General features: G+C 46.1%; 2 protein-coding genes across 3 annotated transcripts in view; both read right to left on the bottom strand.

Annotated features, from left to right (window-relative positions):
- NIBAN3 (niban apoptosis regulator 3) overlaps window positions 1–11442 on the bottom strand; it is a 32748-nt gene extending 21306 nt beyond the window's left edge. Inside the window, exons 1-8 of one of the 2 annotated variants that reach the window (XM_043995736.1) lie at window positions 11320–11442; window positions 10450–10523; window positions 8479–8609; window positions 6646–6771; window positions 3764–3860; window positions 3025–3192; window positions 1607–1722; window positions 1363–1467 (exon numbers count right to left, since the gene is read on the bottom strand). In XM_043995736.1, coding sequence (XP_043851671.1) covers window positions 1363–1467; window positions 1607–1722; window positions 3025–3192; window positions 3764–3860; window positions 6646–6771; window positions 8479–8609; window positions 10450–10504 — 798 coding nt within the window. In that variant the 5' untranslated portion in view covers window positions 10505–10523; window positions 11320–11442. Of the gene's footprint in view, window positions 1–1362; window positions 1468–1606; window positions 1723–3024; window positions 3193–3763; window positions 3861–6645; window positions 6772–8478; window positions 8610–10449; window positions 10897–11319 lie in introns of those variants that run through there. The other variant, XM_043995729.1, reaches the window with a different exon arrangement.
- Window positions 11443–15196: 3754 nt separating this feature from the next.
- Window positions 15197–24923, bottom strand: PGLS (6-phosphogluconolactonase). The gene is made up of 5 exons (XM_044003130.1): window positions 24546–24923; window positions 18680–18787; window positions 16252–16353; window positions 15831–15971; window positions 15197–15543 (listed from the first exon to the last, which is right to left on the bottom strand). Exons 1-5 carry the CDS (start codon window positions 24846–24848, stop codon window positions 15406–15408), a joined length of 792 nt encoding a protein of 263 aa, XP_043859065.1. The 5' UTR covers window positions 24849–24923; the 3' UTR covers window positions 15197–15405.
- Window positions 24924–24993: the final 70 nt, after the last annotated feature.

The raw sequence follows: 24993 nt of genomic DNA, 5'->3' as shown, positions 1-24993 counted from the left end.
AGAGGAGAAGGAGACAGAGAAGGGGGAGAGAGGGGGAGAGGGGGGCAAAGGATGGGAAGGGGAGGAGAAAGAGAAGAAGGGGGAGAAAAGAGGAGGGGAGAGAGGTAAGGGGAGAAAGAAAGGAAGGAAGGGAGAGAGGGAAGATAGATGGGGGAGAAAGAAAGGAAGGAGGGAGAGTGAGGGAGAAGAAAAGAGAAAAGAGATGGAGAGGGAGAGAGGAAGGAAAGAAGGAGGAAATATAAGACAGAGACAGAGACGGAGAGACAGAGAGAGGGAGACAGAGAAAGACAGAGAGAGAGAGAGAGAGAGAATGAGAATTAGGAAAGCATATGTACTTATATCAAAGACATTTATATAGGTCACAGCAGAGATATTTAAGAGAGTCAGTGTTCTGAACGGCCTTTTCCTTGCCCCCAAAGCCCCCAAGTGTTAACTAAGCAAGTATAAGTGCCAATACACAGAAAGAATGTTGGTTATATTTTTTTTGTTTGGTTTTTTTCCTGGAGGAAGAAGGGGAGTTATAGCACCCATTCCCACAATCCTGAGCGCTAACACCTCCAAAGCACCAAGTGACTGCCCCACAGGAGAGGCTCTGAGGTCTGTGGGGTTTCTGTGTATGGTCTCCCACAAACAACTGATAGAATCACCCTGTACACCCAGAGTTGTTAACCTTTCTTGTGTCATGGACCTCTTTGGGGGTGAAACCTATGGATCCCTCCTCAGAATAACGTTTTGGGTTTGTTTTGTTTGTTTTTTGGTGGGGCAATGAGGGTTAAGTGACTTGCCCAGGGTCACACAGCTAGTACATGTCAAGTGTCTGAGGCCGGATTTGAACTCAGGTCCTCCTAAATCCAAGGCCGGTGCTTTATCCACTATGTCACCTAACTGCCCCCTAGAATAACTTTTAAAGTAATTGAAGGACATGCTCAATTTCAGTTAGAGGTTAGTAAAAATGAAGATGTAATGTTTTTTTCCTATCCAAGTTCATGGACCCCCTGGAATCTAGCCACGGAGTCCAGGGAGTCAGTCCATAGTTAAAATCTTAAGGATTAGGGGCAGCTAGTTGGCACAGTTGATGGAGCACTGGCTCTGGATTCAGGAGTACCCGAGTTCAAATCCAGCCTCAGACACTTGACACTTACTAGCTGTGTGACCCTGGGCAAGTCACTTAACCCCCATTGCCCCACAAAAAAAAAAAACAAACAAACAAAAAACACAACAAGATCTTAAGGATTGAGAAGCCCTGTTCTATACCCTCTGCCCACCAAGCCTGAGAAACTGGACTTGAGCCACAGGCAAAAACCTGTGTGGCTCAAACAGTGATAAACCTGTGGATAGGAAAAGTCAGAGTGGAGAATTTACCTTCCTCCAGGCCCATTTCCTTCGGCTTCCCATACCCCTGAGCATGGCTGGTTTCTGGGCCCGAAGCTTTGGCAACAGATCCCGCATCAGCAGATTGGTGAGGATCTAGGGCCAAAGGAAGACAGGGGTGACCGCTCTATGGCAGAACGAGACTGGCTCCCTCTCCAGCAGCCCCTCCCTGGGTCCCAGCCCCTGCAGGCGGTGGGGGAGGGGGGGCTCCCCCAGCTACATTTATTTCACAAACCTCAGCATCTGTGCCTAAAAGAAGATTGTCGACTCCATAAATGCCTTTCTCCTGCCTATAAGACTTCACTGCATCCAGAAATGCCTCGGCTTCAGAGGATTCTCTTCTCTGTAAAACTGAACCCGATGTTATCCTCATTCCTCCATGCTTTGGCCCACACAAGGAGGTTGCTGTTGGCCCTCAAATCCCACCCAGCTGTCAAGTACACCTTCCCTGATCCTCCTGCCCCGTAACAACCACCCTCCTTTGATCACGAAGAGCCCTGAATACCCCTGAATACCCATCTCTAATCTACCAGTCATGGGTCATCAGGATTACTTTTCTGCTTCTATCTCATCTTCCTAGACTGTAAGCTCTGTGAGGGCAGCGTGTCAGTTCTGGCCACTGCAGTTTGTGAAGAACATTGATAAGAGGAGGCAAATAGGATTGGCAAACAGGACTTGAGTCTGTGTCATTGGAAGAACAATTGAAGGAAATGGGAACGTTTAGCCTGGAGAAGAGAAGACTGGGGGGGGGGGGGGCAGGGGAGGGGAAGGGGTGATGACGACTGTGTCTCAGTATTTGAAGGATCATTAGACTTGTTTGGCCCCAGAGGTGGAAGTTGTAAAGAGGCAACCCAGGTCTGAGGTCAGGAAAAACTTTCTAACCATAAAATCTGTGACAGATTGAGTTGTCTCAAGTGGCACATAATCCGGTGCAGAATTTTATGAGCAATCAAAGTCAAGTTCAACAGTCTATTGTTTAAAGATACTACCCTCTCCCACCCCCACCCCCCACACACACCTTTTTTAAAATCAAGACATTTGGTCACTGAATCCAACCCCTCCCCCAATTTACAAATGAGGAAATTGAGGTTAAGTGACTTGCCCATGGTCAAACAGGGAGTAAGTGACACAGCTGGGGAAGTGAAAAGTCTAGATCACAAGATCGGAGTTGGGTCAGACCCCAGTGGCCATCCGGTCTGACCCATTACAGAAAGGAATCCCCACCTCTGACTGGAGACTCCGGAGGAGGGGTTGGCTGATCATTTGTCAGGCATATTAGAGTGGGGATTCCTAGATCTGTTGTTACTTGTGTGACTCTGGACATGACACTTAACCTGCCCGGGCCTTAGTTTCCTCATCTGTAAAGTGAGGGTGGTACTAGTAGGCCTCGGAGGGCCCTTTTCGTCATTCAACACTGAGGTTTCTCTGACTTTAGATGAAGTAGGTGCTTAATACTGTGTTGTCTGTTGTTGAATGAACCAGTCAAGAAGAGTCTATTCCATAGTGATGGGGCACTTTCCTCAGAGACTGGACCCATCCATCATCAGGTCTGTGTGGGAGGTGAGAACTCAGAAACTAATCATGGGACATGGGCCTAATTCTAACCACAGCCCCTCAGAGAAATCATCGCAGTTGGGCTGGGCCCAGGCCTACCTGTCCCCCGGCACCGAATCCCATATCTCAGGACAGATTTCCAGCTGTCCTGAGATTCTACCGTGTCCGTGCAAAAGCAGAGGGGCTGTCGGAAAGGGTGGCAGAGATAGATGGGAAATTCCAGAGGGGGCTCAATGATTGGATCTGGATCTTGAAAGGAGTGGTTTCCTGAAAAAGAGAAAGGCTATAGGCTTGACCCTTGTCTTAGAGTCAAGAAGAAAACTTGCCAGGGGGCGGCTAGATGGCACAGTGGATAAAGCACCAGCCCTGGATTCAGGAGTACCTGAGTTCAAATACGGCTTCAGACACTTGACACTTACTAGCTGTGTGACCCTAGGCAAGTCACTTAACCCCCATTGCCCCGAAAAAAAAAAAAAAGAAGAAAACTTGCCTTGCCTCTCTTGAGCCACACAGCCAATCCAGGACAAATCAAGAATGCCCATATATATGTATGTATATATACATATTTATATTTGTTTTGTTTTGTTTTTTAAGAATGCCCTTATATATAAGGTGGGGGGAAATGAGGGTCAGCTTGCTTTTAAATGTCTTTCCATGACAAGGGGTCTCCAAGCCTCTGAATGCTATTCTTCTGAGGCTGGTGAGGGAACCTAGATGCAAATAATGTTGTTCTGGCTTTGCATAATCCTAGCACTGCCCATCTCAAAGGATGATTGCTGGATTAGGGGTGCCACTTGAATGTCAGCAGTCATGATTACCTCTCTAATGGCAGTCTTACCTGTTGACCTTTGGTAGAGACATTCCCTCCATGAGGCCACTAGTGTGTAACCAGTCAAAGCAACGGAACCCTGCGGCTCATCGCCACACCTCTGCTCCTAGAAAGACACCCAAAGGGACTTTTCAGAAACTCTCAACAATAGTTTGCTCTCACCCAAACTTAGGAGGGTTAGCAGCCAGTGAAGCAAGAACTCCCCAAAATATACACTTATGGGACACTTTCAATGAAGCCTCCCAGAGGCAGCATGGTGCCTTAGATCTTGGGAGGCAAAAGACCTTTAGCCCTGGACCTGCAGGATTATAATTTTCTGTGTTGCCTTAAGCAAGTCACTCGTGCCATTTCTGGGCCTCAGTTTCCTCATCTGTATAATGAAAGAGTTGGATTGAATGATGTAAGCCCAGCCAGCTCTGACATTCTGATTCTAAGATTATGATATCATACTATTCCCCACCCCAAACACGCTACACTCCAGCTAAGCTGTGTCTGCACATATCCCAAAGTGCCCCACCTCTCGACTTTGGTCCTAGAACCTTTCTTCAAATTCCTATTGATCTTTTAAAACTCAAATGCCACCTCTTGGAAGAAACTTTTTTTTTTTTTTTAGTGAGGCAATTGGGGTTAAGTGACTTGCCCAGGGTCACACAGCTAGTAAGTGTTAAGGGTCTGAGGCAGGATTTGAACTCAGGTACTCCTGACTCCAGGGCCAGTGCTCTATCCACTGCGCCACCTAGCTGCCCCTCAGAAGAAACTTTTATGGATTCTTCCTAGTTGGAAATGATTTCAGTCCTCTGGCATCTAGAAGCCAGTGTTAATCTATACATCACCATGAAGGCAGAGACCATCCCTTATTGAAACTTCCCATCACCTCTATTTATCAAGATCCCAAGATTATAGAGTTAGACCTGAATGGGATCTCAAAGTTCCTACCCTCTCATTTCACAAATGAGGAAACTGAGACCCAGAGACTGGGGAGTGAGTGACTTGCCCAAGGCTACTCAGCAAGTTTGTTATGGGTCCCAGATTAGAACTCGAGTTTAGGACTAAAACCAGAGATGGCAGGTGTCCACCAATATTTGAACTTGGGTCCTCTACCTCTAAATCCACTCTTTATTGATTAATTTAAATATCTCCTGAATTTAAATACAAGATGTGATGTTCTGTTGACCTTAAATTTCTGTGGAGACCAGGTGACTTGAGAATGGAGGGTGGAGAGGGACATGTGGGCAAGCCAGCTCATGTCTGGGGAAGAATGGCAGCTATGAAGATGGTAGGAAAAGAAAGCTTCCTATCTAGCTGTCCTACTCACAGGTATGTGGCACTAAGTCCACTCCACGAGCCTCTCATTCCTACCCTGAAGTGCCCATAGCCATGAGGGTAATACATGTATTTGATCTCTGCCTTTGACTTAATGATGTACTTTAGGCATGTACATCTTCATTGTGATGAAATTCCAATTCAATTTTATTCAATCCAAGAAAAATTAATTAAGTGGTCATCATGTATTTAAAAAAATTTTGAAAACATAAAATATTCCCTGCTCTCAAAGACCTAACATGCTACTAGATGTGGTGGTGAAGACGTATCGTGTATACAAATTAAGTAAAATACAAGGTAATTTGAAGAGGGAAAGAGTGCAAATTCCTGGAAGGGAGAGAGGATGAGGGAAGGCTTTATAGAATATGTGGTCCTTCCACTAAGTCTTGAAGGAAGGAAGATACAGCAAGCCTTCATACATGTTTGTTGATTGATTGGGACTTCAAAGTTCAAAATCCTTCAGAAATGAGTTTAAGTGGCAGAGAAGCATCTAGAAAAAGTGACCTTTCAGAAAAGAAAATACAAGCAATGACAAAAAAACAAAACTAGGGGTTGGGCTAATGAGTCCTAAGGGGCCTCCCAGCTCTGACTTTCCATGATCCTGTGAGGGTTCATGGCTAAGGGGAGCCTGGGAACATGGCACCTGAGACAGGGAGAAGGGGATATCCATACAAATAGTAATAATAATGACAGAAATGATTCAAAGAAATAGAAGAGAACCCCAGTATTTTAAAGTTTACGAGACTGCCTCACAAGACTGCATGAGGTAGATAACAGAAGTATTATTTCTCCATTTTATTGATGCAGAAACTGAGGTTCCCAGAAGTTAAGTGACTTGCTCAGGTCCACACACTGGGTAAGTATCAGAGACAAGATTAGAACCCAGTGTACAGTGTCATAAGTCAGAACTAGAATGGACCTTAAAGGTTATCTAGTCTAACCTCATTTTACAGATGAGAACACTGAGACCCAGAAAGGTCCCCAGAGAGAAGCCCCTTTCCCCTTTGATGGAAGAGGGTGGAAGATGAACATGGTAGAGCTCCTCCCAGATCCTCCACTATTTAAGGATGGGACACAGAGAATTCTCTTCAGCATCTCCCACCCAGCTACTTCCTGGATGCTGTCACCTCCAGAAACTCATCATTCTGCAAGACGAAATCAACTTGGAAACTCCCATCTTTTCAGATCATTTTCCAGCATGACCACATGACTTCATGCCCTTCTTTCCAGCTTCTTTCCCCATTAGATTGTGAGCTCTCAGAGGACAGTCACTATCTAATGCCTTTGTTTGTATCTCCAGCTACTTAGCCCAGTGCCTGGCACACAGTAGGTGTATAATAAATGTGTATTGATTCTGACTCCAACTCTGACACGTCTTCCCCAAGGTCATACCAGCAGCAAGGAGCAGTTACCTCTAGCTCCATGTCTAGCATTCTTCCCGCTACCACCTCTGCAAAGAACTGACTACAAGGGGTCTAGAACCAAGTGTTCAGCTTGGCATTGGCATTGGCACTGGCACTGACATTAGCACTGTCAGATCCCACTGAGAATAAGATGGACACTCTTACCTCTTTACTACCAAACCACTCCAGAGAGGAGTCTCCACGTAGGACATAGTAACTTTCCCTCCACTTCGGGGAGTGCCCTTGCAGCTGGGTCAAGATTCCCTCGTGCATCATGGTCTGGGGAGGCTTCTAAGAAGAGAAACTTGGTCAAAACTGGCATCGTACCAAGTAACATTCCTTAAAAAAAAAAATAGCTCAACAGAGAGAGAGAGCGCCTTCCATCCTGCTCTCTCACACTCAACAGACTCCCTGGGGCTGCCACAGCTGCACACCAGACATTTCCCAAACACATGGAGGCTGTTAATGTTGATGCCTAAAGACAGCTGAGCTAAGGACAGGGCATCTGCCATCTCTCCAGAGACCTGAGGCAAAAGCAGCAGAGCATGAACCTGCAGGCCCTTCACCTGATGCTTTAAGTGTATGTCCCCACATCCAAAAGACAGTCCTTTGTGAGTAATGGTTGATTCAGATACTCTTTTTTGGAGTATCCTGGTAGGGGAGGGAGAGTCCCAGTTCCCCCTCCCACTGAGGTGTTGAGTCTCAAAGAACAGCCATTTGGGCTCATCCTGTATTATTCTTTCCATTTGGAGGCAGGAAGATATACCAGGGGACCCCAATCATGTTTCAAGCTACACAAATAACATCTCCAACAACTTCCCTGCCCCAATCCTGTAAAGGAATAATGGGTGAGTTATACCCCTACTAAGCGGTTACCCCAAAGAGATCAAAGGAAAAGGAATCATATGAACAAAAATATATATACACATATATTTGTTCATATGATTCCTTTTCACATATATATACATATATGTGCGTATGTATATATACATACGTATGTGTGTGTGTGTGTGTGTGTGTATGGAGTATGTGGAATATATACATCGCAACTCTTTGAAGTAACAAAGACCCGGAAGCTAAGGGGAATTGGCTAAACAAATGTGTCATAAGATTGGAATATTGTTGTAGTATAAGAAATAATGAAAAGGACAATTTCAGAGGAAACTGAGAAGACCTCTGTGGACAGAGAGAAATGAGCAGGAGAGGAAAACAAGCCACATGACCCCCAACATTACAGAGGAAAACATCTTTGAAAGACTTGAGAACATTGGGCCAATGCAATGAGAAAGCCGGGGTCCACAGGACTGAACAATACTGCTTACATCCTGCCAGAGAAGCAATGAGCTTAAAATGCAGGATGAGACAGATATTTTTGGATATGGCCAATGTAGGAATCTGTTTTGCCGGACTACACCTATTTGTAAGGAGAATCTTAGTTTTATTGTTCATGGTTTGGGGCAGCTAGGTGGCGCAGTGGATAGAGCACCAGCCCTGGAGTCAGGAGTACCTGAGTTCAAATCCAGCCTCAGACACTTAACACTTACTAGCTGTGTGACCCTGGGCAAGTCACTTAACCCCAAGTGCCTCACTAAAAAATTAAAAAAAAAATTTATTGTTCATGGTTCAATGAGAGGGGGGCAGTGGAAAGGGATAAGAAATACGTGTTCAAAAATCATTTTTAAGCTAAAAAAAATAGAATAAGTAGGAGTACAACTAGACAAAAAGTAGGAGAGAGTTCAGCATAGAAGAGCATTCTTCCATCCTCCGAAGCCACTGACATTCGAGGGTTAATGAGCTCTCATCCTCAATGCCCTTTGTTCCTCTCCATGTGAGGAGGTTGTGCTGGGACTTTATGTGATCTCTATCTTCTGTATGCTTGAAGAACCCTGGACCCAGAGAAGGAGCCTCTGGCAGAAAAGCACCCCACCCAAGGGAGCCATACCCACTTTATTCCAACCTGTAGCATTCTCAGGATCAATTCCCTGTACCAGTACCTACTTCACTCTTCAATAGCTGGTATCCTGTCTGTCCCTGGGGTGTCAGCTCACTTGAGATTTGCCTCAGGAAGGTCATAGCAAGTTGCCTTCGGTAATGCGGCATGAAGTGATTCAGAAAAGCATCGGTCCGGCCTGGGAAGGGACAAAGAACAGGTACAAACCCAAGTTGGTCTCCTTTCCCTCCTGCTGATCTCACCTTATCCTGAGATCGTTGGAAACACCAATGCCCTCACAGGCCCCAGCGGCTATGCCCCTGCTGTGATCCCTCTTGCTTCTGACAGGTCTGCAAAACACATCCAAAGCATGATCTTTTTTATACCAAGTCTGTGTTAAGGAAGCTAGTGATGGGCAGAACACCTTCCACCTGGAAGCTTGGTGACTAGATGCACGTGAGAAATAACTGCACCCATGAGGGTCTCATCCACAATTGTCCTACTCCCACAAAGATCAGAGAGATTGGATGCAAGTGACTTGAGTCCAAATCTTTCTCCTCAGCACCCCCGAGAAGCACCATCTAGCAGATGATGCAGTTATGAGAGCCTGGGAAAGGGGCTTATATTTGAGATCCCAATGTCGAAAGAGATAGTGAAAGTTTTCTGCAATTCACTTTTCCAACTCTTTGAAATCATAAGAGGAAAGGAGAGGAAAAATCACAGGAAACAAATTTCATTGAGAGTAGAACTGGAAGAAGGAAGTAAATAAACATTTATTAAGTACCTACTATGTGCTAAGCACATTTGCCAATATTATCTCATCTGATCCTCACAACGTCACAACTACCCCTCCCCACCCCCCAGGGAGGTTCACTGATGATATTCATTGCTGACCCGGTGAGCTGTATACTTAGAATCACTAATCCCTGAAAAGTAGGGTGGGCTTGAGGAAAGACCAATCAGCCAGTGTTGCTCTACAATAGCCCCATAACCCAAGAAACATGCACGCGCACACACACACACACACACACACACACACACACACACACACGCAGTCCAATAGCCTCAGTCAAGTGATTTGTCAAAGGATTTTGGCAAAGAGGTTTCCAGGGTCTTCCTTTTTGTGGGTAATTTTATCTACAGCATTTAGCACAACGCCTGCCCTATAGTAACCACTTAACCAATGTGTGATGACTGACTGGGTGACTGCTGACACCCCTTCAGACCCTAAGGTTTACAATCTCACCCCTCTAATCCACCTCCTGCTGCTCAAATGACTCAGCAAAGGATTGTGGTTCCAAGTGCTTTTTCTCCCCCAAGGCTCTTCCCATCCATGAGCTAGTAGGGACCAGTTCAGGCAGAATCCTGCAGTCCACATGTGGATGGCACATAAACTATAGTCACACCCAGGGTTTGGTAGTTGAAGGAATTTCTCATGTTGGGGCCAAGAACATATCCCTGTCTCCTTGCAAATAATAGGGCCCAGAGCAGTGCTGAGTGGCAGCTCTGAGTCTAAGTCCAAATGTCAGGGGAGGAGAGAGGGAGAAGAGAGAAAGAGCGAGAAAGCAGAAAATGAGAGGGGGGGGGGAGGATATAAAGCGATGAGAGAGGGAGAGAGAATGTGAGAGGGAGAGGGAGAAACAGTGAGAGAAGATATGAAATGATGAGAAATAGAGGGAGAGGGAGAGAGAGACAATGAGAGAAGATATAAAATGATGAGAGAGAGAGGGGGGGGAGAGAATGAGAGAGAGAGAGAGAGAGAGAGAGAGAGAGAGAGAGAGAGAGAGAGAGAGAAGATATAAAGCAATGAGAGAGTGAAAGTGAGAGAAAAGGTAAAGGAATGAGAGAGAGGGAGAGAAAGGAAGAAGAGAAACAGGAGAGGAGAGAAAGGGAAAGAGACAGAAAGAGAACAGGGAAGAGAAGGAAGACTAAACATTTACTGGTTTGCGGAGCTGCCAGATACTCTCTCCAGGTTCTCAGAAGGGCTCTGGAAATACCACGTGACAATAGCTTCTCCAAACATCCTCTCCTGTCCTCACCTCTCAGGTGCTGGCATTGTCTCTCTCCAAGGTGGCTCGAGTTCTGTGCACCCATCTCCTTTCCACTGAAGATCCTGCAGGAAGGTTCCGCTGCTTGGTTAGAACAGAATAGCCACTCAGAGAATCCCACTCAGCCCTGAGGGCACCTCCTGATTGGCAAGTCAGATAAGGTGAATGTCTAGGTAATGTCTCTCTGATAAAACAGCTCTGACAGTCTAAGTTCTATGAACATAAAGGCCTGAGAGCAGGGTTCCTCTAATTCAATCCTAGCAATCTGTTATTAAAGTCCTGGGGCTCTAAGCCACCAGGTCCTGACATGCCACCCAAGCAGAGCCAACTCCGAAACAAGACTTGAGGGGAAACTGAAGCCCTCCTCAATCGCACTAAAAAAAAAATGGTCCAAGCCACTCCATGAGAGAAGTGAACCTTGTGTTGTGGGTGGGGGACTCCAAAAATTGTTAATCTTCCAGAGACATGTCAGAGAGAGGGGGGCGTATGTAGCGGGGGGGGGGGGGGTACTGGCTCTCATCACGGGATGTCATGGCCACACACACCTGCCAACCACAGGAGTGCCAGGGGAATAACCCTGCTGAGAGCACCCACTCACTTAGAAAAAGAATTTGTGTTAAAAATTGAAAAGAGAATGAGTCAAAGGCCTCCCTGTGGCTTCTCAGTCACCTTCCTGACCCTCTCATCTGTGTCTGTGGCGGTCTCCATGTGCCTACAGAAGCTGCAGTGTCCAGGGACTGGCCAGAGAAGGGAATGTGTGATGGGTGAAAGGGCAATTTTTAGTCGACACTTTGTAAAGTCGAAGAATATGTTTTGGTATCATCGGCTCCTTGGGGAAATGCCTCCAGCCCCACCCTGCACCTGTTTTCTGTTCTCTGTTTCGGTTAGAGATTTTCCAAAGCCGGTTATTTCCTCCTGGGTTGAGCTGAGATCTTCCACAGGTGCACATATAAATAAATGGTGCTGACCACATGTCCATCTTCATGATGCCAAATGACCGGCCCATCAGCAGGTGCCTGTTGGTCTCCAGTTAAGGCCCTTAGAGATGGGTGTCAAATGGAGAGGGGGCAGTTCAAAGCACAGGGACAGAAGCCAGGCCCAAGCTACCACCACGGCCACAGGGAAAAGGCCAAGGAGGGGTATGTATGCATGTGAGTTCGAGGGGAAGAGAGAAGAGGTAACAGGCAAAAGAGTGAGATGGTGAGTAGGAGAGGTGTGAGAAAGGGAGAAATGAAAATCCCAGGGTATGGGACCAGATCTAACCAGTGACTTGGCCACTGGCTCTAGTCCTTACTCAGGGGGCAAACCTGGACCTGAGCAGGGACCAGAATGCTTCCCTTAGTATGAGTATACCCAGGAAAGTGAGAAGAACTGAAGTTGTGCCATCACACCCACCCAACTCAGCCCTTCAGAAAATGCAGGGAATCTGCTAATGGGGCACATGTAAACACAGCTCTGAGAACTCCAAAACGACCAAGCAGCTTGGTGTGGCACGGAGTGGAGGTGGAGGGGTTCTGGGCTTACTGCCTAACCCACCAGGGCATCGTGCCCTTACCCTCAGGACAGTGTCCAGCACCCACCCTGCCCCCTGCCACATTTTGTGACCCACCCAGAACATTCACCCCTTGGCCCTAGGTGTCTATCTATTGTCTCCCTTAAGCCTCTGTCCTAGGCCCTCTTTACAACTGAAGAAAGTGTAGACAGGGAGATCTCACCAATTCCTATTATTACAATAAATACAACTACCTGTATGCAAGGGTAATTAACAATTCTTTATCTCCTGTGTCATTCTTCCAAAAGCTACAACCCTACACCTCGAAGGATCAGCTAGACATGTCCATGTGGATGTCCCAGCAATATACACCATCCCCTACATGTGTCTACCTACCTACCTGCTCCAGTCCCCCCCTTTCTTCTTCTCACACCCACTGATGGCTCCACCATCTTCTCGCCCATGCTCCTAAACTTAATTTCTGATGTTTCCCTCTCTGCCACCCCCCATATCTCATCAGTTGTGAAGTCCTCACAACTGGACTCAACCTTTTCAATAATATCTCATCACAACTATCTCCTGATGGATACCCATCAACCGAACATGTTGTGGTATATGATTGTGATGTAATAACTATAAAAAATGACAAGCAGTAAAGAGGGGACAGGATAAACAAAAAAAAAAAGATAAAGAGAACAGAATAGGATGGAGAGAAGTACACAATTAGCAATCATAACTGAATGTAAATGTGATGAACACATCAGGGAGACAATATATTCAGTAACAGCGATATTGTAAAGATAACTGAAAGACTCAGCCACTCTGAGCAATACAATGGTTCACCACAATTCCACAGGACTCATATGAAAAATGCTCTCTTCCTTTAGATAGAGAACTAAATCAGAGTGCAGATATTGAAGCATATATACTTTTTCCTTCCTTTATTTTTCTTCCTTTCCACCCCCTGGAATACAGCTAAAGCAGACATGTGTTTTCCATGACCATTTGTATAATACATACCGTATTACTTGCCTTCTCCGTGGTCTGGGGAATGGTTGGAAGAATGGAAAGAATTTGAAACCGAAAATTTAAATAAATGTAAATGCTGCAAAAAAAAAGAAAGGAAGGAGAAAAAGAAAGGAAGGAAGGAAGGAAGGGAAAAAGAAAGAAAAAGAAAGAAGGAAAGAAAGAAAGAAAGAAAGAAAGAAAGAAAGAAGGAAGGAAGGAAGGAAGGAAGGAAGGAAGGAAGGAAGGAAGGAAGGAAGGAAGGAAGGAAGGAAAGAAGAAAGAAAGAAAGAAAGGAAAGAAAGAAAGAAAGAAAGAAAGAAAGAAAGAAAGAAAGAAAGAAAGAAAGAAAGAAAGAAAGAAAGAAAGAAAGAAAGAAAGAAAGAAAGAAAGAAAGAAAGAAAGAAGGAAAGAAAGAAAAAGAAAGAAAGGACAGAAAGAAAAGAAAAATGACAATCAGAATGGTTTCAGAGAAACCTGGGAGAATTTATATGAACTCAAGCAAAGTGAAGTGAGCACTGTGCACACTTAACAGCAATATTGTACAATGATTAACTGTGAAGTCACACCAATATTCTAAGTATGATCAACTGTGGAAAGGCTTTGCCATCCTGAACAAGCCAATTCCAAAGGGCTCATGATGAAAAATGCTATGCACTTCCACACAGAGAACTGATGAACTCTGAAAGCAGATTAAAGCAAACTTTTTTTAAACTTTATTTTTGTTTTGTGTTTTCTTTTGCAACATAGCAAATATGAAAATGTTTAGCATGACCTCACATGTATAATTGAAATCAAATTCTGCTCCCTTCTCAAGGAGAGGGCAGGGACAGGAGGGAAAGAGAAGATTTTGGAAGCCAAAATTTTAAAAATTACTGTTAATTTTTTATATGTAATTTGGAAATATTTAATAAAATAAATAATAATAATTTTTTTAAAAAAGAGAGTGTGGAGGGTAGAGCAAAGAAAATACTGTATTGGGTGTTAGGAAACAGGCCTTCTAATTCTATTTGGCTAATTACTGTGATCTTGAGCAAGTTAACTTCTGAGTTTGGGGTTTTTTTCTGTAAAATAGTGATATTATCTACCTCATGGAGTACATTGTAAGGATCAAATGAGTAAAGTGTTTTGGGGAAAAAAAACCAACCAGAAAACCAAGACAAACTCTCTTAATGAGATGGGGGGGGTGGCAAGAAGGAGAGAGTCAGAAATGACACCAAGTTTAGGAGCATAGGGCCGACTAAGAAGATGGAGCCATCAACAGAAGTAGGAAAGGGTGTGAGAAAAGGCTGTTGAGGGAGGGAGAGAGGTAAGGGGAGAGGACAGTGTACACTCCTGGAACTTTTGGCCCTTATTATCTCTCTCTCTCCTAGATTACTCTAATAGCATCTTAACTAGTCTTCCCATTGGCAGTCTCTCCAATTCACCCCTCATAAGCTATCAAAACAATCTTCCTAATTCTCTTGACATAACCACACGAATTCCCGGATCAAAGACTTGCAGTAGCTTCCTATTACCTTTAGCATCAAATACAAACTCCTTATCCTGGCATTCAAGGCTCTCCAAACTCTGGCTCCAATTTAACTTCCTAGCTTCATTTCACACTGGTCTTCTCTTTGTACTCTCAGTTTCAGTCAAACCAAACTACTGTTAGCAAATCTTACCCATCCTTTGTCAATATTACACAACCCCTCTTATTTCTCTCTATTCATGTCTTTCTTCAAGGCCCAGCTGATGTTCTACTTCTGCCTCATCCTCCCCAACAGCTAAGAGTGATTCTGAGCTCACAATTCTTTTTTTTGCTGTCCTGTCTGAATACCTCTCCTTTTCCCCATCCTCTTCCTTGCATCAGTATTTATTTACAGGCTATAGAGCCCTTATTGGATCAGGAGGCCATTGAAGTCCAGAACTATGTGGTTTTTCCAGAACTATGTTTGCATTTCAATCTCTTCTGGAATAATCCCCCACTCAGAGGAAGCACCTAATTAGGGTTTGTTGACTTGACTCTAAGGACCATCCCAGTGTGGCTGTATGAACCATCACAAGGCACAGTGACCAGGCATCACCTGATGGAACAGCACCTCGAGGACCTTCTCCCGGAAATGGCTAACTAAGCAGCACCCATCAGAACCTGCCCAATTGGCCTGGCAGGATGGTCACCCACCACAGTGTACTCCCCTGCAAAATCTACGACTTCCCCCATCCCTTGTCATAGATAGTCAAGAGTCTAGGAGACAGTTATGGGGCTTAAATTCACATTTTAATATTGGGTGGTCACACAAGAGAGACCATACACAGTTCATGAGCCTGCTCTCAAGCTCACTCCCTCCTTCCCCAGGAGAGAGGACTGCTGCCCCACACCCGCTGGTCTTTGTAAAAATATCAGGAGAAAGACAAGGAAGCAGTGTGCAGAGGTCAACTCTGGGTCTGGCACATCTGGGCCCATCTGGCTACAAAATGGAATGCTTCTCGAAAGGAATGGTCAGCTCTTTTGCCGCGGCCTCATCCAGGAACCAGCACAGGCGCCCCGTGTGGGGCTGCACAAGTGCAGCAGGAAGCGGATTCTCTTCATCACCTTCCAGGATGCGCTGTTTCCCCACACCAACAGAAAGCACATGAGGCCCAACTCCATCCCCAACTCCCAGACACTTCTCAAGCCCGAGAGAGGGAACAAGAAGGTACCATGGGTCCTTTGCCCTGGCCTGGACCCCTCAGACACAGGAGATTCTAGACATTGCCGTTGTGAAATCATCCCACACCGGGAACTTACCCTCAACAGTGTCTGTTCCCATCCCCTTCTAGGGACAGCCCACAGCTAGATGTTCCCCCGGCTCATTCTTCAATATTATCACAGGGACAAAACTGTGACTGTTACCTTCAAAACAGCTGCTTTGCTTTCTCCAGTTGCCACAAACACGACCATTCGTGCTGCATTCAGTACAGGCAGAGTGAGGGTCACTCTTTTAGGAGGTGGCTTTGGAGAATCACTGATGGGGGCCACAATTTTTTCCTTCTCCTAGGGGAAATAAGTTCAAGCAGCGGGAAGATAATCAGATGGTACTAGAGGCCCTCAAACCAACTCTCAGCTTGAAATGCTTTTGCCCCCCTCCAACAACCCCAGGATACACAGAACTTATAACAGGGCCCTCAAACCCCATACCAGTGTATTGTAAGTGCCCTTGCCATGCTGAAGATGACCCCCCAGCCCTGGGCTTAGCTCCGCAGCAGCCGGTGTAGACCAGTCCAACTACCAAAGCAGCTGGTGTAGACCAGCCCAACTACCATAGCTGGCTCACCTGCAGCAGTGGGTGATCAGGGAAAAGGGAACACGTGTGCCCATCAGGTCCAATACCCAGAATCAGAAGGTCAAAAACTGGGATTGCGTCACCTTGAAAGGCCTGAGGGAGAGGAACAAACACAAGAAAGGCCACCCCCGCCCTAGTCAGATGCCCAGCCTGGCCTCTGCCAAGTGAAAGGCCCTCCCTTCTGTGTCCACACACTCTGACTAAAGGCCTGTGCTGTTCCAGAAGCAGAGTGGGAGGAAAGACGAGAGGCTGAGATGCTTCTGAGACTGAACACAGGCTTTTCCTGAATCAGCTTTTCTCTGAGGGGCCTTAGAACATTTTCTAGAGCTCTCACATGAAGCTTACCATCCTGCAAAACTGGAGCTGTGGCATTATAATCCCTGTTTTATAGAGAAGAAAACTAAGACTCAAAGGAAGCGGGATAACTTGTCGTGGGGCAAGACATGCCAGGGGCAAGATGTGAATTCATTTCCAACAGACCCTTACCTCCGATACTCTAGCACAACAGCGTGGCCAGAGCAGAGCTAATCCACTGCCACATCTGTCCTTTCAGGGCTAGGTCACTCTGCGTGTTGGGATGGGCCTCCTCCTCAGGCTGGGAGGGGATGGGAGGGAAGGGCTCTTGGAAGTAAGGCCTTCTCTCTTTCCATGTAGGGGGCCCCACATGGGGCCCATGCAGGAAGGGCTGCTGCTGCTGTCACACAGCCAGGTTTGCTCAGGACACAGTTATGTTGTTAGTCTTTCTAACCAGGTGTTAATTTTAGTTATTATTTGTATAATAATATAATAATAATCCTTTTCCCCATTTTACTTCTCCTTTAATTGTTAGATTTCCCTCTTCTTTTGGGGTTTAAGTTGTTGATTCTCTAGGTGTTTTTTTTTAAAACTGCACACTTGATTCATGAATTTCCTATTTTATTAATGTACATTTTCATACGTTTAATTTTTTTCTCTGAGGCCTGTTTTAGCCACACTCCCCCAAATTTTGTCTCATTGGTACCATTCTCTTTTTTTTGTTTTTTTAGTTTGTTTTTTTAGTGAGGCAATTGGGGTTAAGTGACTTGCCCAGGGTCACACAGCTAGTAAGTGTTAAGTGTCTGAGGCCGGATTTGAACTCAGGTACTCCTGACTCCAGGGCTGGTGCTCTATCCACTGTACCACCTAGCTGCCCCCATTCTTTTTCACATAGTTATTATTATGACGATTTGTTCATTAACCCCATCATCCTTCATTATATTACAAACTTTCATTATAATGGAAGTTCTTTTTCCTGATTACTTTCAAAAATTACTGTTTGGCATAAAAACCATGAAATTTAGCTGCTATATGCTTTGGAGTTTCAAATATGAGGTTTTTTTCTCTAGAGGTAATTTGTGGATTTAATCAAACTGTATTTAATTTTCTATTCACATCCTATTCAAAAGTTCTGGGCAGTCTTAGCTTTTTTCCTTCAGTATGGTATTCTGGGATTCTAATTTATCCTGTTCTCCTAGCTGTGATTTTTAAGTTATCTCTGTACTTTAAGTACTCAAGACATGCATCCCTGTCTTTAAGTTTCAATATAAACTCCGGGAGAGCAAGAACTGTTTCCCAGTATCCAGCACAAGGCAAGCATTTAATAGATGTTTGCTGATTAAAGGCCAGTTGGTTTAACTTTATGTGTACCATCAGTTGTCTTTTCTTTCCCATTTACCAAATTTTATTCCAACTTCTGCTTTTTAAAAAATTCCAAATCTGTCATTTTCCCTTTGAGAAGCTCTACTCTTTTTAGAGAGATTCACCATCATATTTTCTATGAGGCAATCCCCTACTAGACTAGGGAAAAGGGACAAAGTCTAATCTGGATCTGAGTAAAACTAAACAAAAAAACCAAACATACAAAAGTCAGACCACATAGGTCCCAGGGTTTCTCTAAAGAGCCCAAATCCAAAGGGTTAGAATGGAAGCAGGAATTGGGTTGCAGGAATGGAGAGTCGTTCTAAGGAAATTAGTACAGGGAGTGCCAGGGAAGTAACTGTTTGTCTGATTCAACTTGTTTCCCCAAAATCTTGAAGCACAAGTTTATGAGGCTATGTGTATGGGTTAGGCACACACAGGTTGCAAGTACTAGGTAAGATCTCTAAGTACTTTGGTTGTCTAGTGCTATTTCATGACGGTTGTAAGATGGGTTTTTTCCTTATTATTTTGTGGATTCTTTACTAATTATTCCAGATTTGGTTCATTATTTTCTTTCTTTTGACAGGTTAGCCAAGATCCTGATTATTACCTGCCTCACTATTACTGAATTTCAGACTCCAAGCCATCATTTCCACATTAGTACCTGTGTCCCCAAACAGAGCCCCCTAGGGAGAGGAAGCCCAAGAGAAGGCATGGGCAGCAGTGTGTAAGAGCTTTCCCTACCCTAAGCCCCACTACTCACTTCTCGAAGCTTCTCTGCGTAGTCTGAGGCAGCCTCTTCCACTGGAAGCGAAGGGTTAATGGTGATTACCTGGCTCTCTGGGATGGGCAGGTTCGAAAGAAGATGAGTCTATAGCAGATAAAGGAAGAAAATTCAGCCTTACACCCACATCCAGGGCATGACAGCCAAGGACTTACGTCCAGGCTTTAATTCCCGGCCTCTCTATCCCTCTTCCACTACTGTTGCCTCTAAAGAACCCACGTCACAGGCCTTCATGTACCACTGATTTGGCTGTACTCATCTCACCTTAAGATGAAAAACTTACTATGAGGGTCACTTCCACAGGCCCTATAATCTGGTCATGCTGAATGAATAAATTAAAAGGCATTCGTTAAGCACTGTGCTAAACACTGATGGTAGTAAAGACAGGAAAACTGAGACAAGGGAGCTCATTCTCTAACCAGGGAAGGCAATGGATAAGAGAGTTCAGCAGCAGGGTGCATGGCATGTCCTGGAAGTCCTAAGAGAACCAGGAGGGAACAAATGGCCAGACAAGGTCTAAGATCCTTAGGATGCATCAGCAGGCCAGAGAGCAGTAAAGGAACGACCGGGGAGGGGGGGGGGGGCTGGTGGGCTCTGGGCTGCCCAGGGGAGGGGGAGGGGGAAAGGGTCACAATACCCCTCCCCCCAGGAAGAGAATGGCCTCGTCATGGGGCCTGAGAAGCCTAGTTATGGGGAGAGGGCAATGAAAATGCAAAAGATTCAACATATTTCTCACTATCTAGAATCTATGGCCCTTCCCTACTGCTCTTCCCTGGCCACCCCCATTCTCCAACTCAGTTGTGCTAGCGAGATCATAGGCTTAAACATTACTCTCCTCTCCTAAAACTCCCCTCCCCCAGGCCCCAAATCAAATCAAACCAAACTCTTGAGCCAAAGGTTTGGTGGGAATGGAAGGATGGAAATGAATGGAACAGATGGAAAAGCTCTACTAATTCCAGGGCATGTACAGTCTGCAGGTGGATACAAAGTGAGAAGGATAATCACAGCCAGTAGATTATTTATTATCTGTGTGAAGGGGAAAAGACCTATCATCCTTACTGCCAGTTCCTAGAAATGTCTACTGGCATGGAGACCACCGGCAGATCACCAGACTCAATCCTCTATGCTCTAGGGCTCCCTGGGCATATTATGATGGTAGTCAGACTTGTTGGTACACTACTTTGCTACTAGGGTGCAATGAAAGTCAGGCTGGGTGGTCTACAAAGTCCCCAAGCAGTTAATGACCACAAGAATTGGGATATTCAGGGTCAGTCAGTCAATAAGCATTTATTCAGTACCTACTATGTTCTAAACACTGAGGACAAAAAAAAGAAAGATGGTTCCTGCCCCCAAGGCACTTACAGTCTAACAGGAGAGACAAGAAGCAAAGAAATATGTGCAAACAAGCTACATACAAGAGAAACAGGAAATAATTAAGAGAGGGAAGGCACTAAAATTTAGGGAGATCAGGAAGGGCTTCCTGTAAAGGATTTTAGCTTGAAGGAAGTCAGGAGGAAGAGATGAGGAGGGGGAGCATTCCCAGCATGGGGGACAGTCATTGAAAATGCCCAGGCCTGAGAAGTGGAGTGTCTTGTCACTCGGTCAAAGAGTAGGTGGCAGGAAGTAAGGTGTGAGAAGACTAAAAACTGACAAGTGAGGAGTTCTAGGAAGACTTGTACAAAGTGATGCAGAACAAAGAAAACATTACCATCATAAGCAGCTAACATTTCTAGAACGCTTTAAGAAAGTGTGCAAAGTGGGGCAGCTAGGGACGCAGTGGATAGAGCACTGGCCTTGGAGTCAAGAGGACCTGAGTTCAAATCTGACCTCAGACACTTAACACTTACTAGCTGTGTGACCCTGGGCAAGTCACTTAACCACAACTGCCTCACCAAAACAAAACAAAAAAACATACAAACAAAAAACATACAAACAAAAAAAAAGAATTAGATTAAATCTAAGAATGGGATGGCTAGGTGGTGCAGTAGATAAAGCACCGGCCCTGGATTCAGGAGTTCCTGAGTTCAAATCCAGCCTCAGACACTTGACACTTACTAGCTGTGTGACTCTGGGCAAGTCACTTAACCCCCATTGCCCCACCAAAAAAAAAAATCATAAAAAATAAAAATAGCCAGGGCATCTAGGTGGCGCAGTGGATAAAGCACTGGCCTTGGATTCAGGAGGACCTGAGTACAAGACCAAAAAGACCAAAGACTCCAGTTCCAATCCAGTGAAGATCACTGCCATTTTGTTTGGTTCACCAGGTATGAGCCAACAGAACTGGGATGATTGCTGGGGCTTCTCAGCTTTGATAGTCAGAAAGCCCTATTTTTTTTTTTTAATGAGCAGCACCAGGATTCCCCACTGGAAGATGAGCCCCTCATTTCAATTCTCTCTCTTTTTTTTTTTTGGTGAGGCAATTGGGGTTAAGTGACTTGCCCAGGGTCACACAGCTAGTAAGTGTTAAGTGTCTGAGGTCAGATTTGAACTCAGGTACTCTCGAATCCAGGGCCGGTACTTTATCCACTGTACCACCTAGCCGCCCCCCCCCCATTCTCTTTTTTTTTTTTAGTGAGGCAATTGGGGTTAAGTGACTTGCCCAGGGTCACACAGCTAGTAAGTGTTAAGTGTCTGAGGCCAGACCTGAACTCAGGTACTCCTGACTCCAGGGCTGGTGCTCCATCCACTGCGCCACCTAGCTGCCCCACCCCAATTCTCTTCTAATAAATATCCTACAGGATTTTTTATAAGCTATCTCAGGCTTGGTCAATCAACCAATCAACAAGTATTTATGGGGCAGCTAGGTGTCACAGTGGATAGAGCACTGGCCCTGCATTCAGGAGGACCTGAGTTCAAACCCAGCCTCAGACACTTGACTTATTAGCTGTGTGACCCTGGGCAAGTCACTTAACCCCAACTGCCTTGCCAAAACCAAAAAAACCACCAAGTATTTAAGTACATACAATGTGTCCCAAGAGGTTGGGGGAAACCATATGAACACATATCACTTATATATGTATTTATATTATGTATTAAAATGAATACAAAGTAGTTTGGGGGAGGAGAGGGAGTAGGCCAGCAGCTGGGGAGTTAGGCCTTCATGTAGAAGGTTGACATGTGAACTGAGTCCTGAAGGAAACCAGGGATTCTGGGAGGTGGAGGTGAGAAGGGAGACTCTTCTAGGTCTGTACAGGGGACACCAGTGCAAAGAAAGGAAACGGAGTATCCTGTGTGGCACAGCAAATAGGTCAGGATGCCTGGATTATAGAGTGTGAAGGGAGGAGTGATATGTAAGAAGCCTAGAGAGAGCTAAGGAGAAAAGAGATTGAAATGTCCTCAGGAGTCTCTATTTGATCCTAGAGGCAGTAGGGTGCCATGGGAGTTTACCTGAGTGAGGGGGCAACATGACTAGACCTATGCTTTAGGAAGTGAGGACACCAGACAAGGGGCTGTTATAATAGTCCTGGGGAGAAGCAGTGAAGGCCTGAACCAGGGTGGCAGTTTTGAGTGGTGAAGAAGTGATGTACAGGAGACATGTACTGTGGGTACAAATGACAAGATTTGCTAATTTACTTGGTCTACAAAACGAGTGAAAATGGGGAGCCAAGGATGATGTCGAGGTTTCAAATCTGGGTAACTACAAGAATGGCAGTACCCTGTCACAGGAAAGGTCAGAAGAGAGACAGGTTTGGTGAGAAAGACAATGAATTCTGTTTTGGACTCATTGAGTTTGCCTGTGGCATCCAATTGGAAATGTCCAACAGGCAATTAATTGGTGATATTCAGGGCTAGAGCCTAGGAGAGAGACTAAGACTGAACACATCAATTTGGGAGTCACCTGCATGGAATGGTAACTGAATCCATGGGTGTGGAGGTCACCAAGAGAGAAAAGAGGGCCCAAGAGAGACCCTTGGGATAGTACCACAGTCAGGAGACTTGAAATGTACGATAGGGGGCAGCTAGGTGGTGCAGTGGATAAAGCACTGGCCTTGGATTCAGGAGGATCCCTCAGCAAGTCAAGCAGGACCGTGGGCAAGTTACTTAACCCTCATTGCAGGTGGAAGGAAGGGAGGGAGGAAGGGAGGGAGGAAGGAAGGAGATTGAGAAGGGAGCATCTGGGCAGGTAGGAGAGCCAAATGAGAACAAGGTAAAGAAAGCCTAGAAGGAGGATGTCTCTAGGAAAGGGGTTCAGTGGATAGATTTCAGGGGTTCCATCAACTCCGATGGGAAATGAACTGCATTTTTATTTTCACTAACCTTTTGTTTCCTTTGTAACCCTATATATTTTATTTTATCCATTTAAAAACATGATTCTGAAGAGGGGTTCATAGTCTTTACAGACTGTCAAAGAGGTGCACAGCACAAAAAACGTTAAGGACTTTTTTGATCTAGGAGATGGTCAATAGTGTTAGAGTCACAATGGAATACCAACTCAGGAGTAAAGAGAAACAAAGTGCATCTAGGTGGTATAGTGGATAGAGTACCAGCCCTGGAATCAAGGGGACCTGAGTTCAAATTTTACCTCAGATACTTACTCGCTATGCGTCCTCAGGCAAGTCACTTAACCCTGTTTGCCTCAGTTTCCTCACCTGTAAAATGAGCTGCAAAAGGAAATGGCAAACCACTCTAGTATCTCTGCCAAGAAAACCCTAAATGGGGTCACAAAGAATGGGACTGACTGAAACGACTCAATGACAATAGTGTCAAGTGCTTCAGAGAGATGAGGAAGGATGAAGATTGAGAAAAAGCTATGAAGTTTGACAATTAAGGCAGTGTTGGACTTTGGACAGAGTAGTTTCCATAGAGTGATAAAGTATGAAGGCAGACTGTTAAGGGGTTCTGAAGAGAATGAATGGGGAGGAAGTGGAGGCACTGAATAGAAATGGCTTGTTGGAGTTTGGCTGATGGTTATGTAGAGACTATCACCCTGATAGGAAGGCAACCTCTAAGAAGGATCATCATACCCAGGCCACCAGAGCCCCTCAGGTCCAAGAAAACTCCAGGTCCCACTCCCTATTTTAATAAAACCACCCCAAATTCCACATCCTGCTCCTTAAGACCAGGCCACACTATTGAGCATACCCCCCTTTTTATAACCACGGCATGTATGATCAAGAACAGCACCTCTGGGTCAGACAGACCCCAGTTCCTGAGAAAATTAACCTGCTCAGCTTTGGAAGTCTTGCTCTGAGCAGGGTTTTCATGTTTGGCAAATTCAATTAGTCCACCGTATCTACATGGCCAGGACCATCTGTGCCCCAGACTCCATCCAGGCATCTTGCCATTAACCCTGTGCGAGGCCTAACTCCTCGCCTCTATCAGCGCCTCAAAAGGGCGTGTCAAATGACGGCTCAGATCAAGGCACCATCCCCGTGATTCCGTGCTTAATAACTGTTGTTGAGTGACTGACACCCCAAATATTCACACCCCGGCCCCCACTCCTCCACGTGTGTCTCTCCCAATGGGAATGTAAGCTCCTTGAGGGCAGGGGCTGTCACCCTGGTATTTCTATCTGCAGCGCTTGGCAAAGTGCTGGACACACAGTAAGCATTTGACAGAAGCCTTTTTATTCACACCTTAGGACCAGACTCCCGGGGCTGCACCCTGGATTTCATGAGACTGGGACCCCTGGGACCGCACGTGGTCATCAGGAAAGCTCCTTGCAGCCAAAGTCTCCCATTCACCGCGGCCCCCCCCCCCCCCCTTACATCCCACACCACACCCGGAGCTCCAAGGAGCCTAGAAGCGCTAGCCCCAGGGCCCCCGCCCCCTTTGTAATGAGGTCACCCACCCTTCAGGGCCAGGCCCCTCCCAGCCAATGCCCTCCCTCCGCCCCGCCCCGCACCCGGTACAGGCCGAACGTGCTGTCCGCGTGGTCGAAGGGCACGAGGCGTTCGTCGCAGAATCCCAGCGTCCAGTGCGCGGGGGCGGCTGGCCCGGCGGGAGCGGCGGCAGCGGGCAACTCTTGGGACAGCAGCTGCACCAGGCTCCCACCCGAGAGGCCGAGCGAGAAGCGAGCCCCATCGCCGGCGCCTCCAGCCCCGGCCCGGCTCTGCGCCGCCCGCTGCACCACCAGTTGCGCCAGCGACACGCCCAACTCCTGCGGGCTCGGGAACACCGAGATGAGGCGGGAGCCTGACCCCGGCATCGCGGCGGTGACGGCAGCGGCGGCGGGGGTGCGGGAAGAGAGCCGGCGGCGCGCGGCGTGGGGCGCGGCCTCGGCGCCCGGGCGGAAGTGGCGCCAGTCCGGGCGGAAGGGGCCGCACGAACACTTCCGCACTAGTAGCCGCTCC

This window comes from Dromiciops gliroides, chromosome 1 (assembly GCF_019393635.1).
Source record: "Dromiciops gliroides isolate mDroGli1 chromosome 1, mDroGli1.pri, whole genome shotgun sequence".
Lineage (NCBI taxonomy): Eukaryota > Metazoa > Chordata > Mammalia > Microbiotheria > Microbiotheriidae > Dromiciops > Dromiciops gliroides.
Note: the sequence above shows the minus strand (reverse complement) of the source record. Positions and strands in the feature narration are given on the sequence as shown.